Below are 24,467 nucleotides of genomic sequence, written 5' to 3'. Positions count from 1 at the left end.
TAATTACAGTCAAGGTGTTAAAAAAGAGAATTGCACTAGAAATTTGGTTTCTCTGGCGACTGCCATTTCCAAATATCGCAAGTGAAGGAAACCTGTTATGAGAGTAATAGACACAGTGGCTTCACTATGGGGTGACACCAGGGCTTTTTTTCATCAGGAACATGGCAGATGAGAGTTTTGCCATCTCCAGTGCTGCCCTGTGCTTTACGGTTAGTACTGTCACTTCTACACACAGAAGCCAGACTTCTGTATTTAGGAGTGACACAGCGCTGCGCTCCTGTCCTGCCAGATTCTCGGCACCTGTCCGCACCATCGCTTGCCACCACCTGTCACACTAGAGCTGGGGATATAAACCTCTTCCAAGGCGGTTCCTCCTTGGCTCTGTCGTCTCTTACAGGTCATGAGGAGGAGCCTAGGAGGAGGGCCATCTCTTTCAATGACCCTACTGCCTGTCCTACTGGGGGAGGGGGCACCATGTTTCACCGCCCCGGGAGACACCAACCCTAGTGACACCACTGAATAGAGAGGCTGCTATTGCTGAGCTTTCATTCTGTGAATGCTAGCTTTCTCTCTGTCATTCCTATCCTCTGGTTATAATATAAGTAAACCAGAATATGAATGCAGATAAGGGGATCTGACTTCACTGATCTGCATATTTGTTCCAAGCTGAAGCCATTATTTAGTCACAGCTTAATAACTAGTATTTAAAAAATGGTCAGCAATAACAGGAAAGGTTCTTGTCCAGTCACAGGCTGATGGGTTAAATGATGCTGGCCAACAGATTGAGGACTTACACCAACGAGCCATAACATTATGACCACCAACAGGTAAAATTAATAACATTGGTTGTCTTATTACAATGGCATCTGAAAGTTGGTGGGATATATTAGACAGCAAGTGGACACGTTGTCTCTGAATTTGAGGTGTTTAAAGTAGAAAAATGTGGCAAAGTGTTAGAATTTGAACAACTTTGACAAGGGTCAAATTGTAATTTTACCTGCAGTGATCACAACCTACCAAGAGTTTGCCAAGGAGGGTCATGGGCGGCCAAAACTCACTGATGCACGCGGGGAGCGAAGGCAGGCCCGTGTAGACAAATCCAATAAAATAGCTAACTAAGCTCAAATTGCTGAAAAAAACGTATCAGAATGCATCGCAGTTTGCCGTGTATGGGGCTGTGTAGCCACAAACAGGATGGTTTGAGGAACAGAATATTGAGCTCATTGTACCATAACAGATCGGCGCCGCTCTTTCTCCAAGCCTGCAGTGTCAGTCTCCCTGTATTCTGGCAGAAAAAGAGCACATCTAACTCCAAAATGTAATATAGAATGCAGATACCACTGCACACTGTATTCAACTCCAATGCAGTCTAATTGAAAGACTCTGATAAATTGGCGTTGAACGAGTTCAAGGTGTTAACTTGGCCTTCAAATTCTCCAGATTTCAATTCAATAGAGCATCAGTGAGATGTGCTGGAAAAACAAGTCGGACCTATGGAGGCCCTATCTTGCAACTTACAGGATTTAAAAGATCTGCTACTGATAGCCTGGTGTTAGATACTGCAGCATACCTTAAGAGGTCTAATTGAGTCCATGCCCCCGACAGGTTATAGTGGCTGGTCAAGTTATGGCTAATCAGTGTATACGGTAGCAACAGGGGGAAAAAAAAATGTACTGTAGGAAATCTCTAGACTGAAGCTGAATTTGTCCTAATAGGCTATTCATTTTATTCTGTTCTTTTTTTTTTATTTGAGTCTTGCATTAAAATGAATAAAAACTTTGAAAGCTAAACTGTGTTGAGGGCAAATTGAAACAGACAGGTTTTGTAAAAAGTTTTTTTATTTAAAATATATACACGGTCCTATGAAATGTATATCTTTCCCACACGCTAATGTTCAGAATCTCTCATTCAACATAACACTCGTAAAACTGGATTGGAAGCCTTCCATGTATTATGCCAAGTAATTGGTTGGCAGCCAATTTGGTACTTGTAATTGGAGGGTGGTTTCATGTACCACTGGATGAAAACAAAATTACCAACTGTACAATCCATTATACTCACGATTTAAGACAAAGAACATAGTTGTTCAGTTTTCCTAAGAGTGTCTAACATAATGGGGGTTATCCATAATCTTGGCAAGATAAAAGATCTTGATTAGTAATAGAAGCCATTTTACTTTGTGAAGGCATTCATCATTGAACTCCTAAGTGATATTTACAGGCATATTCAAATAAGGAGCAGTGGCAATGCGAAAATTTATAATCAAAAAATGAACCAGTCAGAGCAGGAATATATCTGCCTTTGGAACATGCTTGTTCTAGCTTTGTGACTAGACAGGAAAAATAAATGCACATATTTTTGCAGGAAAAAAAATTAGCATTTTTTATTTCCACAGAAGCCTGCAAAGCATTGCGGTGGATTAGTGGTGCAATGTCAAGCTCCTGAAGACATGCCTTCTAGCTTTCTGCTTGTACCTCCATACGGACTGTTAGAAAGCAGGCAAAAGTGGTCAGCAGAATACTAGAGTGCTCACCAGTCCATGGAGATCCACAAGTCTGTCTGCCGCAGGGGAAGTCGGGCCTTATAGTCTCCTCATTTAAAGATCGCTGGAACAAGTTGCATGTTATACTCTAAATCATGGGTCTCCAACCTGTGGCCATCTAGGTGTTGCGGAACTACAGGACCCATGAGGCATTGCAAGGCTGAAATTTAGAATGCATAAATCCCCAGAGGCATGATGGGACTTCTAGTTATGCAACAGCTGCAGGGCCACAGGTTGGACATACATGCCCTAAATACAGGTGTAACATGTACCATGTTCCAAAAGATGAACTTTGCTTTCAGGACGACAGCCTCCAGGTACGCACTTTTAAAAGCACGTCAGCTCCCATAGCCTTTTCTAACAGATTCCTGTCAGTGGCAATTCCTTTACCAAGAATTTTCCCACATGAGAAATTACGTAAACAAGGTGGTGCTATATGGAATGGAACAAGTACAGCAAACAGCTTATTTTTATTTTTTAACTAAGAGGCAGTTTCTGATTGGCTGCTGTGGGTTATTGCACTTCAAACAATCACTTTTTTGCACTTGCTGTGTAAGCTTTATTGTTTCTCCATGCTGCTGAAAATCTACAGGTGCAACATATCACCTGACAAAAGTTTCTGTAGTGTACTTGACTGGTCGCCTACCCTTGCAATTTTTGGAACTGGTCCCCTTGGTTGTACTCCAACAAAAAAAGCAAGACAAGAAGATAAGCGTTGCCATGGGCTCCATCAAGGGAATAACAGCACACATTTTAAAAGAAATTCCCATCATAAAAGGAAACGTGGAGGCTGCCACTGGTGATCTTTCCTACCATAAAAGTCAACTGCTGGTTTGTAAAAAAATAAAAAAAAAATATAATGTGTACTAGGCTTAAGAGACCACATTATTGGATGCACTGCAAGGAAAACTGAATAGCAGCAATGCAACTGAGGCAAGCTGACAGTATGCTGCAGAAACTTACTGTATATTTCACCCAGTTTCCAATAAGAATGGCTGAATTTTGGATCTGGATTATTTACTACCACATTTCCAATGACAATGAATGGGACCTCGCTATAAAAGTGCACCACCACTGTGGTTCCAACTGTACAATCCCAATAGCTGTACAAGGTTAGCAACACAATGAAAAAATGTTGCTCCTATAAACATCCACTGACAGGTAGGTCAGTCTTTGAGAGCAACGATAACCAATATTTAGTGTTGGCACTTCATAAAATGAAATAACTCATCAAGCACACATGCTAACCAGAATGTACCATATCCATATTGCTGCTACAAAAACCAGACTTATTCCAGGTCTTTGTAAGAGCAGAGTGTACCTTGCATCTGAAATAGCAATGCTGTGTGAGCAGAACATGAAAATATAACTTTTCTGTACAAAGTGAACTGCTGCGTCACAAAATGTAAATAAGTATACATGACGAGGCATTGTCAAGTGTTATAACTTATCTTTTCACCCTTTTACAAAAGGAACAATGCATCTTAAAAGACATCAAAACATAACAAATATTTAAAATAAAAAATAAAATACACAGTCCTATATATTAAAAAAGTAACAAAGGAGATAGTTTAAAAAGTCCATTATTTATAAAGTACAAATGTCTGTATAGCATCAAGAATGTCCCTTGTCGAAAAATAATGTGTGTTGCTCCTGGAACAAAAGCTATATTGTGTTTCATGGTGTAGTGTTTACTCCCGACATGTTCCAGGAAAAAACAAAATCTAATAGCTAAAAAAATACTGGATATAAAAAGTATCTTACAGGTAAAGTTTCAAAACTGAAGGTTAACATATGATCCCTAAGGCACTGTGCTGTGAGAGCTTTATACAGGAGGATGTCAGTCTAGTCCATGCTGTGTGATATTTCCAGCAATCATCAGGCTGGTCTCAGACATAGGCACCAAGCGCTGAGTGGAATTCAGTTAGACATTGCACCAGCTGTTGAAACTTCGGTCTTTCTTCTGGATCCAGAGCCCAACAACATGCCATAACTGCAAACCTGTGTGGTGACAGAGATTTGAAAGATTAGAGCCACATCCACAATAGTCATATTAATCAGTACAACAGTAGGGTCAACCAGAGGAAAGATCTAAATTGTATCCATGAAAGTAAAACTAAATATTACAACAGTGGGGTGAACTAGTGGTCATCCGTCAACCCTAGTCAGATGCTTAGCACCTATATGGTAAAGCAGCACAATTCTGTGAAAAATGCGAACAACAATTTTTTGTCTTAGAATAAAAATCAAGATTCTCACGGCGTAACATCTTTCTGCATTATACAAAAAAATTGGGCTAACTTGGCTGTTTTTTTTTTTTAATTCATTAAAGTGTTTGAAAGACCACTGCACAAATACAGTGCGACATACAATATATTCCAAGTAATGTTTTAGCAAAAAAAATTATTGATTTTAACTTAAAACCAACAAGTGACAGAAAAAGGTTTATTCTTTAAGTGGTAAACTTCCCTCATTTATGGACCGAAGCTCATTCCTTTGATCTAAAGAATCAAACGTTACAATGTTTATAGTTCGCTCAGCAGCTGAGGAATGTTGTGAAACTTGGCACTGTTTGCTTTTTTTGGAGGGGTTTGTTTGTTCACAGCTGTTGGCTTGAGCAGAGAATTCTGCATTGAATCAGGAAAATGCTTTAAGATCACAAGGGGGAATGAATCACGGTCTTGATTTTTAACGATTAATCGTGCAGCTCTACTATATGGGTAACCGCTTCTTGCAATACATATTTTGCATTAGTCAGAATAAAGTAAAATCCACCCGTTAAAACTGAATGATCCACCTATGAAGATACATAAATGCAGAGACATTGAAAACCACCTGGCATGCACTTGGCTGACCTTAATAAAAAAAAAAAAAAAAAAAAAGAAGAAGTGTACCACTTTTATGAGCAGGTAACATACTTACAGTTCATCAGGACAGTTGATTGGCTGAGCAATTCTGTATCCGTCCTTAAGGTAAGCAGCCATTTCAAAAGGATCAATATCAACATAAGGAGTCTGGCCCAGTGTCATCAGCTCCCACAATGTTACGCCAAATGCCCACTGCAAAGAAACATGTATGGTTAGCATACATTAATGTGTCACTTCTACATTCCCAAGCAACGGGTAAAATTTAAATATTGATTTTCAAACACAACAACAGGTAAGACTTTTGGAAGTGGAAGCTGTGATAAAAGTGTAGTGATGGCAATAATCAAATAACTATAACAAAGCATTACAAAACCAGGAATCAAATTTGTATCTGGGGTACAATAAAAGCCAGTGCAGGAGTGGAAGGAAGGAGAGGTATTCGCTGAGAGCCAGAACATCCTTTGTAGAGCAAGAATGGTGAAGGACTGCTAGGGAGAGTAATAATGGGCTCAGGCGTGCTCGGATAGTAACCGCCAGGAAGCCGTCACTGCACACCGCCAATCATAGGCAGCATGTGTATGTGCAGCTGGGGGGTCAGGAAATGCCTCACTGCCTGTGACTGATGGTGTGCAGGGAGACAGCTTCCTGACGGGTATGATCTGAACATGCCTGAGCCCACCCCTACTAGGGAAGTTGTTGCATCCAAGTTTTAGGTAAACATGTACTGGAGAAAAAAATTTTTTTGACTGACCTGTAACTGCCATATTAGTACAGTACACAGGCTGAGTATTTATAGTCCCCGGGTAATGGGCTTTGTACCTTCAAATGATTGGACACTGGCAAAGCTTACGAAGATACACCTCCTTGGCTTTCCCTATAACATTTCTTCAGTGAGCCCTGTTTGGTTTACCAAGCATTTTAAAGAAAAGAAAAACACAGGGGATTGTGTCCTGTGCAGTACATTAAGATATGGAATTTACAGGCAAGTCAAAATGTATTTTAATTAGAGTACAGGACACAGGGGCTTGATATTCATAGACCCCAGGACATCACCAATGAATGAGAATAGTGGGTAACAAGACAAACAGAACTGTGCCAACAGATCCAGAAATAAAAAAAAAACATGCTTGGCTCTCATAAATTTGGATATAAAGTAATCAAAGAACAGCCTCTATGTCATGCCTGGTGCTCTCGTGGAGTCTGCACTGTGTCCATTATCAGGCTTGCTACCAGGTGTGCTCAGGCTGTTGTAAAGGGAAACCAGGTCCCATGGGCTAAGGGCCAAATTCAGATAGACAATTAGATTCTCCTCCAAGAATCTGCAGTGGAGAAACCTCTGCCCCATGTACACTCTGCATGTGGCCAGCAGCTGGATTTGTACATAAGAATGGCTGGTGCTACTGCTATATGCAACTGCTCAGCCAAGCAATTACATAAGGTTAGATAGAGGCCTAGACTGGCCCTGCATGCAGACTTTGTGCTATGGCTTCTTACAAACTGGACCATTAGGTGTGGCCAGAAATGCTACCCTTGAATGCAGAGTGCTGCTACATCCTGATATGGCATTTAGCCACTTTAATACACAGCAACCTATTCCCTTGTCTACATTGTGGCCTAAATCTGTGAAAAACTGCTACCACAAATCAATAATCACATAGTGAATTGAACAAATTGCAGTGCAAAAAAAATAAAAAAAATCACATTCCTTTGAAATGAAGTCAGATTTCTGGATCTGCATATACGTAACAGCACTTGATTACACACGTAACTTGAACAAAGGATACTGACTGTTCCTTTACCTTCTTGACTAGCTCTCACCCACAGTTCAGAACTTACTCAATTTCCACTTACAGTTACTGAAACCAAAAAGAAACGCCAAACATAAATCACACCAAACAATATGGAGTACTCCACAGGGATTGGGACTCATAAAAGCCATGACCCCAGATTTGTATTCTTTCCTCAGCCAGGTCAACTATTAGGACACTGGGCTGGGAACTAGTCGCTTAAGTACTACTTCAATAGAAGGAAGTCTATGATTTCACAAGTCTTATAAAAACAGGACTTTTCAGCAATGTACTGGGCACAGGGGACTTGGTATCTCAAGAAGTCTTGAGAGTTGATAAGCTTTGAATGGGTTTAAATGCAAGTTTTTTTTTATTATTGAATGATGCATTGTTTTTTTTTCTGTCTCTAATCTGCTTCACATTCTAAGTTACAAAAAGAATACGGATTGTCGTGTAAGGCTTACAAAGCACTGTATGGAATGGCAATATAGTTAAAATAACCTTATATTGACACGATTTACTTTGCAGGTCATGCAATCATCAATTATGATATGCATTTATGAAACTAGTAAAGTCACTGCCAATTTCCTTGTGAAAATCGTAATGGTCTCTTATGTGGAGCTCAGCTTTGATACTCTGAACCACAAAGTAAAAAAAAAAAAAAAAAAAGGAACAAATGTGACATTTTGCAGATCGATTCTATGGTTGTTTATTTAAAGTATAACTAAAGCTTTGGAAAGAGTGGAGCAGGATTAGAACGCCTGTCAGGATTTTACCCCTGTCTGGGCCTCGTTATGGCGATAACAGTAATCATGACAAAAAGGGTAAATCTCTCCAAGTGAATGACAATCCCCAATTATGGGTTGTTCCCAGAACAGTAAGAGGGAGATATCTTACAATTGGGACACAAGTCCTAAAGACAACCAGGAATTCCTTCACTTTGGCGGTATCTCCTCAAGCTTTTTGTTTTGGATATGGGACATGAAAGTAAAGGAAAGTCTCTGCAATGGCAACGAGACCATAACCCTGCAGTACTCTATCCCAAAATGAAAATAAGTTTTGCCTTCTACAGTACAAGAAGTTATAAAAGCAGGATACCATTATTTGGCTTAGTAATGGCTGCAGCAATCGGGCAAACCCAGAAATTCTGGTGGTAATATCTAGCTACTGTAGCTTTGTAAGGGGCCCAGGAAAAAACATCACGACTTTCAGGCTGGGTGTGGAATAGTAATTCCACACCCACACATTACAAAGCTTCCCATCATTTACCAGAATAACTGCCATAAAATCTCTTCTAGTGATCGATTTAAGGCTATGGGACGTTTTCAACAGTGAATGAAATATTTTCCAGGCTGAGGCGTTTGTTCTCTATCCAAACAAGCACACATCTTGCTCCAAACTCTCTGCGTAGAGTGAAAGGTAATAATACAAAGTAGAGTTTCCCGTAAGACATGGTTCACTTTCTGTATGTATATAGGAAGAGTGGGCACCGGCGGTGTTATTCAGTTTCATCAACATGTCCATGTTGGGAAGCAGAATCTTGCTACAAGTATAGCTTAAGCTTTACGTATGTCTACATAAAGCGAAGAAAAAAAAAAAGCCCCACTACAAATCACCCTTCAAGCTTCCGTGTGCTGGGAAGATTGCTCCATTCTGGTCAATGTTCACATTAAGAAACTAGTTTCTATAAACTACACAAAGGAAGAAAACCCAACTCATAAGTGAGAAAAGAACTGTGCCTTTTTCTCCCCAATTTATGCTGTGGGATAAGTGCAATTAGAAAGACTCTGGAGTGCCCTACGGATGCTTCTCTGTGTCATCTAGGAGGTACAACTAGTGCTTCTACTATTTAACCACTAAACCTCCGGGAAGATTTACCCCCTTTATGACCAGGCCATTTTTTGATACGGCACTGCATTACTTTAACAGACAGTTGCAAAACAATGGGATAAATGAATATTCCTGAACTTTGTTTTTATCTCATGGTTACTGTGTTTTTTTATTGATTTATATCCACCCTGGTGGCTGCATTTTTACCTCTGTTTTCATCTGGTGATCTGACCAGGAACACACTTGTATCATCGTAAGCACCCATGTCAATAGTAAATGGTTTCAACTGTGAAACTGCTATTGCCTGCAGAACAGCTTATTCTGTTGAAAAACAGACTTACTGACTGGATCACCAAGTGAAAATAAGAGGAAGACAACCTAAAAATAAAAGAATACAAATGAAGCAATATAAATGTTTGCCTTTGGCTTGAACACCTCTTTAAGCAGAGAGAACTCCATGACACACTGCAGACTCCACAAGTCGCCTGCATTTGACAAAAGGACCATAGAATGCAGGCTTTGATGGTTATCAGAATAGTATCCGCTCTATGCTAGAAATAATCCTCTGGATCAAAAAACATGCACCTCATGCCTACATTTTTACTTTTCTACCAAAACCTACTGTATTGCCATGAGGAACTGTAGTTTATGGTCAACATTCACCTGTAACAGGAGAACGGACGCTATGCTAGAAATAATATTTGTTACCGTGTTAAAATTCAGCAGGAAAAAAATATCATTAGGAGGAAACTCACAATTTTGATAACCTGTTCCAACGAAAATGTCAACTCTCCCATTCTTCTTCACTTTGAGACAAACATCCAGGTGCTGAGTGAGACTGTTTAGTCTGATTACAATTACGCTGAAAAGCAGTTTCTAATCCTTGGCATTTATATTATCACAGCTAACTGGAAGGTACCGTGTGCATACTGCCAAAGATATAGAAGGATCCAAGAGACTACTGACCCATAATAGATCTATCAGGATACTGCTTTTTCTGCATTACAAGTTTGTATTCATCTAATAAGCAGACATATGTTACATTATAATTGGCTGCTCTGCTGATGGAAGGCTGGTTTAAAGCAGAAGTCCAGGTTAAATTTTTAAATAAAAACAGCATGTCACTGGGTAGCAATGTTTTGAAGCTGGTTTCAATTTTTGGAAAGATGCCTCCAGGTCACGGAACCTACTGTAGCAAAACCTGCCATTTTATTGCCAGATTTCAACCACACGTGCTGTGACTGTGGAGCCTTCTACAAAGATTTGGTCCGTTTTCACATCTCTCGGGTGTGCCGTGTCAATGCACCCCAGTGTGGTAAAAGCCAAACCCAAACCCTTTTTTCAGGGATGCAGCGCACAGCAGTTAGTTACCATACTACAGTGTTGTAAGCCTGGACTTCATATCAGACCAGTTTCCACCAAAAAAAAAAAAAAAGTAGTGATTTTATTTAGACTATTAGTTAAACTAAACAATAACATTTACTGAAATGGCAAGACTCACCACATCACCAGCACTGGAGAATTCCTTGTTAACCAAACTTTCAAGAGACATCCATCGTACCGGACGGTTTTCATTGTCTCCAAGACAATGGTAATCCATAGGGAAGAGATCACGGGATAGTGCGTTATCTGTAATCTTCACTTGAAGAGACTCATCAATCCTGGGAAAAATTTGCAAAGCATATATTCCATAAATAAAAAGTTTTAGGAACACACGATTCTTGAACTGAAAACGTGTAGATGCCAGAATGTCTACATAAAAGGGAGAGACGTGTCAAGACCCTCTTTTCTTGGTCATTTAGGCCGGCCATATATGGTGCAACTTTCTTTCCTCCATGAGCTGCAGGAAAAAAATTTGCACACTTTCCTCATCAACACAGATAGTGTTGACAGGAGAATCCTTCCTGCTGAGCAATTGTGCAAAACAGTGATTATCGTTAGCGTCTATAGAAGCCGGTTTGCGATAATCTCAAGCAAATCCAGCAGGCTGGTTGTACCAAAGTTGATTGATCAACTTGGTACATTGAGCCTGTTCACTAATGGTTCGAATATTGGGCAGTTCCTGCTTAACCGGCCGAGATTTGAACCGTGTATCGCCGGGTCTTAGTATACTTGAGTATAATTTACTAAAGCATTTGAGAATGTTCATACAATAAATTGTATAAATATTCACTTAAAATATCTAATCGTGCAGATAAAAGACATGAACCAGGATTTTCTTTAAAAAAAAATTATTTAAATGGATCTTTACACATATTGAACATTCTGAAATCCTGTATTAAATCAGCCTATGTAATATGAATTGTTGCTATGCAGGCCAGTACAGCACAACAGTGAACCAGAAATTTGAAACCCTGGAGTACCCGGCTTACACGAAATAGACTACATGCAGTATTTACCAAAAAGGTCTGGGATATGGTTTAGGTATGCCTTTGTTACGGTCATATACATTGCAGTGTCAGCTTTTTCCTACATTAGAATTTTGCTTTTGTTACGTTAGAAGTGGGTTGTAGCAATGTTTCCTATGGGGCTAGCAGAATTAACTGCTAAAAAATTTTTTTTTGCTTTAAAAGGGAACCTGCGAGGATAGAAATATGGGAGCTGCCACTACAGATGTAAAGGGACAGGCTCTGCGCTCTCATCCTTGTCCTAGCTTCAAAACCTAATGAGTCACTAAGTTGAAACAAAGCAAGTATGCTGGGTGGGAGTTCCGACTTATTGACTGCATGCTTATTTTCGGCAATATATTAATAAAAGCCCGGACCAAGATCATCATCATCACAGCTCTACAGACTGCAACTTTAAGAGAAAACATGGGGCTGCCACTGGCGACCTGCCTCTAAGAAATGATAGCGGTCTTTGACTTTAATACTTACAGTAGCGTCACTAACTTAAAACAAGCAAACAAGTGTCTCAAAGTACTGACAACTAGTATTTTGAGAAAGGACAAGCGATTGTCCTTTTCCTGTGTGCAACCTTGTAAGTATTAAAATCAACTATGCAGCTTACCATTTTCCTCAAAAATTAGTGACGCTTAATACTCCACGCTCTTAATGCAGACATATTGTATGTGAAGTGTACACGTTTAATGACATCAGCCCTGAGAATCACTTACACACAATTCCTAGCAGCAAGGTCTTTATGGATAACTTCTCGTCTGGCCAAGTAACTCATCCCACAGGCTATCTGAATTGCCATATGCACAAGATCTTGCTGGGAAATTGCCTAAAGGAAAGAGAGCGAGAAACATTAAAATCGAGGAATGTAGCCACAATGTAACCATGGAGCACTATTGCAAACTAAGCTACACATGCTATGACAAATACCCATAAATGTAAAATAAACCAATAGCTAAATACACAGCTGAAAACCCTCCCAGAAGGGAAGGCGAGTATAAACTTCCATCTATGTGGGATGGGAAAGAGGATCACCTTTTTGGCAAAATGCATGTAGGCAAAAGGAACAACTACACTTCCTTTATTACATTTTTTTTGGTAAGTAAATTCAATCATGTAGGTGAAAGACAGGTCTAGTGTAACTTAAATCGTGGATTTTTAATATGGGCCTATGCATTCGCAAAAAAAAAAAAAAGAAGAACTGGGGAAAGAGGGATAAAGGCATTTGGAGCCAAAGGAGGGACAGCTAGGAGTGTGTACTGCAAGGGATGAGAATACCCAACATGTTGCTTTGCCCTGTGCAGGCAAAGCTTAGGTTCACTTTAAGCTAAATTACATTGTAATCCTTTTTCTGCCTGCAGCTCATCTCTAAGGGATTCTGCCAAAGAAAAAAAAAAATAGAAATACATGCAGAAGTCTCCAATACTTTGCTGTTATCACTGAATGTCATTTAAAACAGACAGTGTATTGGCATTTCTAGATGGTGATGAAGCTTGTCTGCAACTTTCTGCCTCATGTAAATACCTATTGGCCACCAGCAATGTGTGGAAGGACAGGAAGATCAGTCTCTACACACTCTAAGCAAAAACGATTCCAGTCTTTTTACAATAAAAAAAACAACCATTCTACTGCAAAGTTTTTTATTGGGGTGTCATCCAGTGTTCTCTACAAAAAAAATGTAATTAAAAGGATAGGTTCGCCTTTTGTAAAATGTTACACCCATATATATGGTGTAACATAATATGTCACTGTGCTCCAGTACCCGCAAACCCCCCCCCCTCCCCGAGCACCATTGTGACAGCACCCATCATCACAATTTAAACAGTGCGGCTGTACAGGACTTCACTCCCACAGCTGCGTCATTCATTCTGTGAATGAACTCCAAGTACTGTCTGCCACTGCAGCAGATAGCTTGTAGTTCTCAGTGAACGGAGGGCACCGATGAGCACTCTGGTAGTTCATCGATTCTTCCTGCACGTCAGCAACTGTCTGCTACAGTATAGGCTGTCAGCTATTGTGCGTCTGCAGAAGCTGGCGTTGCACCCAAGATCTGCTGATCGTGGATGCAGGTTTCATAGGCTGTAGTGTAAAAAAAAAAAAAAAAAGGCGAACTTATCCTTCACAAATACAAACTGGGTGTATAAATACTTTTGCACATTATACAGAGCAGGCAAAGTAAACCTAAGACAGATAATTTTCTCTTGATGCCCGTGGAGAAAACTCAATATTTACCTGTAGCCATGTGGGTACCATATAGATATTAAAGTGATTGTAAAGCTTTACTTAAAATCAACACGTCATACTTGTGCAATGGTTTTGAAGATACGTATCCTAGTGTGTAAGGCCTCTTTCACACAAGCGAACCCATCAGGTCTGCCGGTTCATTTTTCAGGTAGACTTACAAATATAAAAGACATGTCCGTTTACACCCGCCTACACGTGATCTGCCATAAACAGACAAATGGGGATCCATTCCCCATCTGCCTAGCTGATCGGATAACCGCTCCATAGAGAACAGCAGGCGGTGTCCACTCTGCATCAGCAGACAGATCCCTGCTGAGCAGGCGGAACCGCTTGATGGAGAGAAAGGGGCCTTAGGATTTGTGAACTGAGCCGAACATGTTACGAACACATGCAATTTCTTTTGACTGAAGTATAGAGTCGCCTTCAATTGGAAAAATGCAATGGCAAGTCTAATGAAAATTTCACATTAGATGGGACTGCTTTAGGATGTCAAGTGTCTGGTTACATAGCTAGTACACAGGGTCCCACAAAAGGACTTTTTTTTTTAGGACTTAAAGCGTTTGTTAACCCCCCCCCCCAAAAAAATGTGTCATTTAGCCCCCTGTAACACCTGGCTGACCCTGTGTGGCTATACCCTCCCCTTTGTAAACGGACCACAGCGTATCATGGCTGCTGAGCCTGCCATCTGTCTCCTCTGTGCTCTCCCTTCTCCCCTCCCTGCCTGTCAGATCGTGACAGTGCCCACACCTGCAACTCCTGCTGCTCAAATAACGTTCACAGCTTCATACCATTCCCTCTGCGTTCAAATCCTGTGTGCCCCTGTGTTAGCCACATTAAAAAAAAATGTACAGCTCCTCTCAGCGACCACATGATAGGCTAGCCCTCGCTCCTCTCTCCCAGATGACATCAGCGAGGGAGTCTCGGCCTCACCTGCTGCATCTGTCAGACAGGGAGAGGGGAAAGTCAGCCGATCATGTGATCGCCGAGAAGAGCTGTGAAAATCAGTGAGCCAATCACACAAGCAAGAAATTTCCGGAGGGAGTTATGTACTTTGCTTAGAACTCCTACAGGCAGCTTTTTTACATAAAATTACAGAGCTGCAGATTGAAAAGAAAGAGTAATTTTTAAGAACATTCAATTACATATGACTTAAAGGGGTTGTAAAGGTTTGTTTTTTATTTTCTAAATAAGTTTCTTTAAGCTAGAGCATTGTTGGTTCACCTTTTCCTTCGATTTCCCTTCTAAATGTTTTTTTTCTTTGTCTGAATTTCTCACTCTGTTCCTCCTCAGTAAGCTGTTCTGGCTGACTCACCCCCAGTCAGATGATGGGGGCAAGCTTACTGAGGAGAAACAGGAAGTGAGAAATTCAGACAAAGAAAAAAAAAATTTAGAAGGGAAATCGAAGGAAATCGTGAACCAACAATGCACTAACTTAAAGAACCCCTTTTAGAAAATAAAAAACAAACCCTTACAACCCCTTTAAATAGCAATTGTATACGCTTTATTTGCTATTCCCCCCCCAATAAAGTGGAGTCAAACTTTAAGCACTTGTTGAAAGGGCTTTGCCTTATAATCTTAAAAACGATGGCAGGTATCATCCAGCTGCTACAAATGTTATTCTTTAATTCAGAACCAAGGACCATGTCACTAACAGCTTTGAATCCAACTGCTGTGGCGATTTGTAGCTGGTCAAAGGAGTTGCTGCTTCTACTGGTTGAAATGCTACAAACAGTAACTGCAACTCATGTGTGCCATGATTACCAATTGATTTTTGTTCAGATAGTTTATCTCTTAACATGGATCTAGTAGGAACTGCCTGGACGGGCTTTATGAGCTGAATCCAGGCTAACTGCCTCACTACAAATGTTAAGACTGCAGAAGAGACCAAAATCTTCCTTGATTGAGCCCTGGTTCACACTGGGTACGATTTGGAACGATTTGAGATGCGATTTGACATGTCAAATCGCATCTCAAATCGGCGGCAATTGTCGGCAATGGCACTGTCCTAATCAGTGCGACGCCGCATCTGCGATTTCAAAAAGTAGTTCCTGTACTATTTGCGATTTCGGGCCGCGATTTACATTAAATTGCGGCCGAAATCGCGGCAAATCGTGGCGAAATCGCGGCCGCGAAATCGCGGTAAAATTGCGCATTTTACCGCGATTTTGAATTCGCAGCAGTGTGAACCTAGGCTGAATGTTCGACCTACTGAAACGCAAATCGCATTTGCATTGGCACACCGAATATTTTAAACAATATATTGGAGAGGAAACTTGTCCTTTAGGTCTTAGGATTCAACTTTTTCCCACGATCAAAGATCCATCCCTGAGTCTCAAAACTACTTGGGAAAAAACCTTAACACACTGTAGCTTAGAACTTATGAAAATACTGACGAATCAGTATACCCTGGATATGGTCTCTCTGGACAGCGAGATCGAACGGCTTAACACCCAATATCATCACCTCACAGGCGCTACTTCCTTCCCTACCAAGTGAAAGGAGGATCGACAGCGCCTGGAGGTGATGAATAAAGACATCATTACCAAAAAACAAGCTAAATAGATCAAGGATAGACTTGCTTTTTCTGAAAATGTTGCATATAGATGGAATGACCAGCCCAACAAGCGAAGAGATCCCTCTTCTAGGAATTTGTTTTAATGCGGAACTACTTTAATTTTTGAGGATCAGCATTATCTTCAATGCCAAGGCGTAGCCATGGGCACCTTGTGTGCCCCTGCATACACTAACCTCTATTTGGGTGCGTGGGAAGGGAGGATTTTCTCCAGTGAAGCATATGACTTACAAGCGGTACTATGCTGGTATCGCTTCATCGATGACCTCTTCATCGCTTGGACTGGTACTATAGCTTTACTGGAGGAATTTATCACTGCCCTCAATCAGAACCCAGATAATTTATTCTTCACAGTATGCTTTGACAAACAAATCCCGTATCTAGATTTGCTGATCATCAAAAATGCAGATGACCCCCTAAGCACAGATTTATATCGCAAGCCCACGGCGGGCAATACGCTTTTACATGAGTCGAGTGCACACCCCCGAACCCTAGTTCACAGCATCCCGTACGCGCAATATTTGCGCCTACGCAGGAACTGCGCACAGGACAAAGACTTCTTGACACAGGGCGCCTCTTTACGGACGTGACTTCTGACAAGGGGTTACTCCTCTACAATTCTCAAAAAAGCTTTTAACAAAGCATATGCTTGCACCAGAACATCCCTTCTATATAAGGCTCCACATATCCCCAGGAAATCTACAACAGCTATAATTACCCAATTCTCGGCCCACCATGGACAGCTGCAAAATATCCTAGACACTGGCACATGTTGGCAGACCACCATACTCTCAACAAACATATCCGTGAAAGACCGGAATTAATCTTCCACCGCACCAGGTCACTTAGCGATAGACTAATTAGCAGCCATTATCAAACAACTGATCGTGGTCATCCAGGCACGAGAGGCACCTCACGTTGTGGACAGTGCCCCAAATGCCCCTGGATTTTAGACGGGACAATGTAATCCGCTAGCCAAAGGAGAAAGATTCTACCCCCACTTCTCAGGGAACTGTGGGACCACCAGGGTTGTTTACCTCATGCGGTGTACCTGCTAGGCCTTTTATGTGGGTAAAACGAACTACGTCAACGAATTGGTGAACATCTCTACTGTTCCACCAGTGGTAAGCTCACTACCATTGGTAGGCACATAGGACTTCACCACTGGTACAATCCGTTGGCAGTCCAATTCATGATACTTGAAATAGTTAAGATAGACCAGAGGGGTGGTGACCGTGATAGAGTTCTTCTACAACGAGAAGCGTCTATGTTCAGTTAAATTAAACTATTTGTCCAGAATTCTTGGTGCATTTCTATGTTAAAATGCCCCATTTATTGTGTATATAACTGGTAAGGCATACATATCCTTTATGCCTTTTATAACTGTAATATATATTGTACTTCCATGATATCTGTATAATTCTTTAATATTATGTGCTGAATTGTTTATATAAATGGCGATCATTGTGCGGCTTTCTTTTCTGTGCCTTATTCATTCCTCGGGATGTTTTATTTTGTCCTTGCCCTCACAGCGTTCTGTCTTGAATTAAATAGAGTAGTCTCATTTTGGCCTGATAGGTGGCACTCTTGTTACACAATTTTTCCTTCATGTGCACTTCAAACCTCACATCACTTCACCAGGCTCTGTCCTGGGCGGCAAACTCTTTGTTAGTCGCCGCCCATTACACCGCCCCTCCTAAGGCTTCCAGCCTGTATTCAACACTCAAGTACGGTCAGCTGTTCGTTCCAGCTGCCGCCCACCAAACCACTCCCCTTCAGGCTCCTTTAACCTGTATAACACACATACTATAAACGGCGCTGCGCCGCGATGACGTCACGGCAACGTAAAATGCGGTGACGTCATCTCCAGGTGCCGCCGTGCTTTCTTGTGACATCACCTAGTCGGCTCTTTATAAAGACATGGGTCCCGGCGTTCAGGGTGATACACACCCGGCCCTGGGACATGCTGCTCGGTATACCTACCCAAGTAAGTACTTTACTCCATTGTCCTAACATTGCTGAAAGTATTTCCACCACTTTGACCAACTGTTCCATTCTTACAGGTGGTCTCAAACCCCTTACCTTCATTGCTGGTATCCCTTAATTGGGTTTTTCCAGCGTTGTCTTTGGCGGCTCCAATTCCCCTCTTTTTTCCTGACCCTTCTTTCTACTTTCTTTACTCTTCCCCTTTCTCATTCTCTCTTTTTTCTTGTTCTCTCTTATCTTCCTCCCCTCTCTCCCCCTGCTTGTCTTTATATTTTTTTACCTTTTTATTATATTATTTTTTTTATCTTTTTATTTCTTCATCTCCATCGATGGTTTCTCTCTTTTTACCTTGTTCCCACTCTCCTCTCCCCTCCTCCTCTCTCTCCCCCCTCCCTTTTCCATTAACTTGTCACTTTTCGTTCTTGGTGATTATGGCTGTTATCCTCCCCCGCTTTTATTCTGGGGACTTTTTGGTTGCTTAACCTTTTTTAATTTCATCTGGGTCACTGGGACAATTCCCACTTAACCTTTCACTTTCTTTATTCGTTCATGGTCCTTATTTCTGCACTTCCATCACGGTGGTTCCTTCAGCTTAGTTATAAGATTTCACCCAGCCTGTACTAATCATTACTCTATATACAGTCAATACAGATCCTCACCTTGCTGGGGGCATTTTCAACACCACCTCACACCCTGTGCGAGATCCTTGTCTCCACGTTGGGCCTAGGCTCCCCCAAGGAGTGAATTTGTGTTCACAGGTAAGCCGCGCAGTCTTTGCATTGTCCCCTTGAACTCTATGTTATATAATATTTTTTAATGATTGTATGTGTGTTCTTTACTTGAGTGGTTTTGTGCATATGTGCCCATGTGTACATAACCTGTAATGTTAATAACAATATATTGTCATTTTTTAGACCAATATCTCCTGACGAAGCTACGAGTAGAGATCCTGATCTATATGACCCCCTCATCGCTGCCCGCAAATTAGGGCCTATATACCACCTCTATGATGTGTTGGCTGGTCGTATAATCCATCTGTTTTACACTACTATTGTTGTAATTTTAAAATACTGTGTATTCCTCAATTCCCTTATGCTATGTTTATTTTTTAATAAATTTAACTTTTTTACCTTTACTATACTCTTTTGATAACGGACTTACCTAGTACCGACATAGTCCACTAGTCCCCACCCACTTCCCGTGGTCTCTGGGGTCCCAAATGAATCCTATTTCTATTCAAATTATGTTAGGATGATGGCACTTTTGTTATGTTATTTCTTTTTTACTGAGAGGTCTCCATATAAATCATTACCAGGAACTGCATTGGATAACACAGAAGCTACAGAAGATACGCTATAGCTACCTTCAATAAATTCACAGCTATGCTCAGTTACTGACCTACGCACTGCTGGATTTGCTGCAACAAAGACATTTACTTGACTGCAGTTTAATCTTTTCTATCAACAAATATGCTAAGGAGAGGAACACCGTAACTACTTCAAAATCATGTTTTCAAATGGTAAGAAAAAAAAATAATAAAAACGACAAACTCCTATATTTAAAAAAAAAAAAAAAAAAAAAACATTGAACACTACATGGTAAACACTCCAATGCAGAATGTAGTATGGTAACAATTTCAATAAACTCAGACATTGCAGCTGTCAGCAAGAGCAATTGCTCGCCATCATCAATGATTTTTCTTAGGGAGCATAGTGTGACGAGATAATGAAGAAAGCACATTCCACCAGAGCATACAAAAAATGACTGACTTGTACAGGCAGGCTCAAAGATTTAACTGGATAAAGGAAAAACTTTTACAAAGAACACCATACATAAAACCATAGAGGTAAAAAGTTCCAACTATAAATGAGAAGAAATATTTGAGAGGTGTAGCCCTGTGCTGAATACAGATAAGGAAGGTAAATGCAAAAAAAAAAAAAAAGCCAGATGCATATGCCAGGTATTTATATACACAACTGCTTCACATATCAAACTTTGTTTTGCTACGAGTAGTTGTATAAGCCGGGTCGGCTCTCTGCACCTCTATTTTTATGCACAACAACAGTAAAATTGAAGGCTTTGCCCTAGAAGTGTCAGGACCTGTGTTGATGAGATTTTTGCTTAGGTCAATGGCATAAATTTGGCATCAGGCTGCCAAGTTGATTTGGCATTCACTGACAGGTGTATTTGGCCTGCATTTAATGTGCTTTAACCACTTCAGCCCCAGAAGATTTGGCTGCTCAATGACCAGGCCAATTTTTTGCGATACGGCACTGCGTCGCTTTAACTGACAATTTCGCTGTCGCACAACGCTGGACCCAAACAAAATTGACGTCCATTTCTTCCCACAAATAGAGCCATCTTTTAATCACCTCTGCGGTTTTTATTTTTTGCGCTATAAACAAAAGAAGAGCGACCATTTACAAATAAGATAAAATCTTCGAGAGAGAGATACCACCAAAAGAAAGCTCCATTTGTCTGGGGGGGGGGGGGGGGGGGGGGGAGACATAAAATTTTGTTTGGGAGCCACATCGCACAATTGTCCGTTAAAGCGACGCAGTGCCGAATCGCAAAAAGTGGCCTGGTCCATTAGCAACAATATGGTCCAGAGCTTAAGTGGTTAAAGATTGCTTTTTACAAGCACAAACCAACTGAAGAAGTTTTGCAAGGAGGAATGGGTAAAAAGCCTATCCAAAGTGACTTAAAGCTGTGATAGCTGCAAAAGTTGGCTATACAAAGTATTGACTTCAGGGTGGTGAATAGTTGTGCACATTTTTCAGTTATTTTGTTTTTTGTTTGTTGTTTGCTTCACAATAATAATAATAATAATAATAAACAAAAGGTTGTGGGCGTGTTCTGTAAATTAAATGATGCAAATCCTCAAACAATCCATGTTAATTCCAAGTTGTGAGGCATAAAAAAAGAGAAAATGCCAAGGGGATGAATATTTTTGCAAGGCACTGTATGAGCCCTACTGTACTGATGTACCTTAATGCATAGCAGCTGCAGTAGTACAGCCTGGCCATTGCAATACTTTCTTTTGGCTCTTTGTTCTGATAAATCATCAGTGTCTGATGTCAGGTGTATGGACCAGAGGCAAAACTGGCAAATCTGCAATGTACACATGTAGTCACAAATGCCTGCCTGTCAATGTGGACAGAATGGTAAAAGCACATAGCTTGCAATGGCTATACAGCGAACAAGATGCCACAACACTTCTTATCCTAGGGTGGCAACACTTGCTCAGCCCACTGTGTCAGAACAAAAGAAACAGGACAGGGCATGCGGGTCTGATGCCCGGAGGTATGTTTTGATTCCCAAGATTATGTAGAGGTGTTTGCTTGCCGCAGGGGTGTACCAGGTAGGGACGACAGGGGTGACCCACGATTGAACGAGTGTATAACAGAGTTCTAATATGTTGTTAATCATTCCCCCAGATGTGTCCCCCGGAGTAGGTGCTCCCCTGGATTGATATTACCCCTGTGCCGAATGCATGTACCCGATCTGATGTGTTATGTAATGTCTTTGTCTTCCCTTTTATGAGCCATGTTGGCTGACTGTATATATGTTTTCTTTGGAAAAAAATTCTAAATAAAGATTATATATAAAAAAAAAAAAGAAGAAACAGGACAGGACCACAGAATCCTTCCCACTCCCCTTCCTTCATAACAGATAAATTGAGATCAGCTGGAAAGATTTCTGGGTAAATAAATAGGAATATTTGGCACTTAGATACCAAACAAGTGGATATATAAATTCAGACATAAAAGGACCAGATAAGGAAACTGCATTGTTAGCGTTTATTTACACTTAAACAAGGCACAGTCATGGTACTATTTAATCTACCCTGTCTCTCCACATTTGATAAAAAGTAGATGAGCAACTATTAAAAATTGTGAGTCACATAAAAATACTTTAACCACTTGCCCACCAGGCCAATTCTGACATTTCTCTCCTACATGTAAGGCCTCACGCACACTGGACGTTAAAATAACGTTATAAAAACGCCAGTAGCTTTGCAGGGAGTTTTTCAACTTTTTTCAATATCGTTTTTTAGCGCTTTTCCGCGTCAGCGTGTTTTTTTATGATTTTTTTTTTTTTTATCCAATGAATCAAAAACGTTAAACGCTGGTCGAGTGAAATTTTTGAGCGTTTATCAGCGTTAGAGCGGCTTTACAGCTGAAAAACGTCTCTCAGAACCCACTATTTTTTTTTTTTTTACTGCTCAAAAACGCCACTGCCCAAAACTGCTGATAACAGCCAGTATGTGCATGGACACATAGGATAACATGGACAGTTTATCGACTGTAGAAAAAAAAAAAAAGGTCTACGGCCAAAAACATCCAGTGTGCATGAGGCCTCAATATCAATTTTTTTTGCTAGAAAAATTACACGGAACACCCCAAACGTGTTTTTTTTTTTTTTAGCGGAGACCCTAGAGAATACAATGGCAGTTATTGCAACTTTTTATCTTGCACTGTATTTGCGCAGCAATTTAAAAAAAAAAAAAAACAGTAAAGTTAGCCCAATTTTTTTGCATAATGTGAAAGATGAAGTTGCGCAGAGTAAATAGATACCCAACATGTCACGCTTCAAAATTACACACTCGTGGAATGCCGCCAAACTTCGGTATTTAAAAATCCCCATAGGAGAGGTTTTACATTTTTTTTTTACTGGTTACATGTTTTGAGTTACAGAGGAAGTCTAGGGCTAGAATTATTGTTCTTGCGTTAGCGGTGACACCTTGTGTGGTTTCAACACCGGTTTCATATGTGGGTGGGACTTGCGTATGCGGTCACTTCTGCGTGCAAGCTACTGGGGACAGAGGCCCTTTAAAATATATATATATATATATATATGTTATTGCTCATTTTAATAAAAAAAAAAAATTGGATCACTTTTATTCCGATTACAAGGAATGTAAACATCCCTTGTAATAGGAATATGGCATGACAGGACCTCTTTACATTGAGATATGGAGTCAATAAGACCCCATATTTTACCTCTAGGCTGGAAAGCATAAAATAAAAAAACGATTTAAAAAAGATCACTGCTTCCCAGCCGAGGCACCGCCGATTTTTTGTTTGGGAGCCACGCCGCACGACCGCGCAATTGTCAGTTAAAGCGACGTAGTGCCGAATCGCAAAAAGTGGCGCGGCCTTTAACCACCAAAACGGTCCGGGACTTCACCCAAAAAATTATTTTTAACATTACATTCAGCCGAGTTGTCAGAATGACATTAGGCCTTTTTTTTTTTAATTTCATTGCCGTACATACCGTATTTTCACCGATGCTTCCGGGTATGTAATCTGCGGGACTGGGCGTTCCCAGTTGATTGACAGGCTTCCGACCGGCACCTACAGCGCGTCACGAGTTGCCGGACTGCGAGTCGGCTCTATACGGCGCCTGCGCACCGACGTTCAGCTTCTTTTGGCAACTCGTGACGCGCTGTATGCGCCGGTCGGAAGCCTGTCAATCAACTAGGAACACCCAGTCCCGCAGATTACATACCCGGAAGCATCGGTGAAAATACGGTATGTACGGCAATGAAATAATAATAAAAAAAAAAAAACACAGCCTAATGTCATTCTGACAACTCGGCTGAACTGAATGTTAAAAAAATGTTTTTTTGGGTGAACCCCCGCTTTAAGCGATTAACCTAATAAAACATTTTTTTCAAACTCTTCTAGACGCAAACGCGGCTAAACACGCCATGTAAACGTAACTAAGCGGCCATTTTTTAGATGCTGGTTTCTAGCTGTCAAGTTACATCGTTTAGGAGAGGTTGAACAATGTCCCGTGTACATGAAGCTTTAGAAAAAGTTTAACCTGGGTACTGTGCATATGACTGCTTACTAAAGCTTTTTTTTGTAAACATTGTCATTTTGTATTGTTTTTACAAAATCTTTCTGTGCTTACTAGATGTCACAATCTTCTTGTCTGTTTGCTTTCTAAAAAAAACAACTAAATTACGGAGAAAAGAACACCCAAAAACCTAAAGCATGTTGCTTGATGAAAACGCACCATCATTTTCCCATTAACTGACTTCACTAAACAAATGAGGTCAATTTACATCTTTGGTGTGCTGAAAGTAGCAAAAAAAGCAAAAGAAACAAAAACAACCTCATTTATGACATGTGCTTCAGTTCTTTTTAAGAAGTGGAAACATTAGCGATGAGAGACTACAATAATTATACTAGTGATATAATGCCTATGAACAGCTTCTGGACGGTTGCCAGTAAA

The 24,467-nt window shown here is 40.6% G+C and overlaps 1 protein-coding gene across 2 annotated transcripts in view; it reads right to left on the bottom strand.

Annotated features, from left to right (window-relative positions):
• Positions 1–1,820: 1,820 nt before the first annotated feature.
• RYK (receptor like tyrosine kinase) overlaps positions 1,821–24,467 on the bottom strand; it is a 209,455-nt gene continuing 186,808 nt past the window's right edge. For both annotated transcript variants that reach the window (XM_040348747.1, XM_040348746.1), the window contains exons 12-15: positions 12,142–12,251; positions 10,528–10,687; positions 5,465–5,601; positions 1,821–4,543 (exon numbers count right to left, since the gene is read on the bottom strand). In XM_040348747.1, the coding sequence (XP_040204681.1) occupies positions 4,432–4,543; positions 5,465–5,601; positions 10,528–10,687; positions 12,142–12,251 (519 nt within the window). In that variant the 3' untranslated portion in view covers positions 1,821–4,431. The remainder of the gene's footprint in view (positions 4,544–5,464; positions 5,602–10,527; positions 10,688–12,141; positions 12,252–24,467) is intronic.

The sequence above is a fragment of the Rana temporaria genome, chromosome 4, assembly GCF_905171775.1.
Source record: "Rana temporaria chromosome 4, aRanTem1.1, whole genome shotgun sequence".
In the NCBI taxonomy this organism is placed as follows: Eukaryota; Metazoa; Chordata; class Amphibia; order Anura; family Ranidae; genus Rana; species Rana temporaria.
Note: the sequence above shows the minus strand (reverse complement) of the source record. Positions and strands in the feature narration are given on the sequence as shown.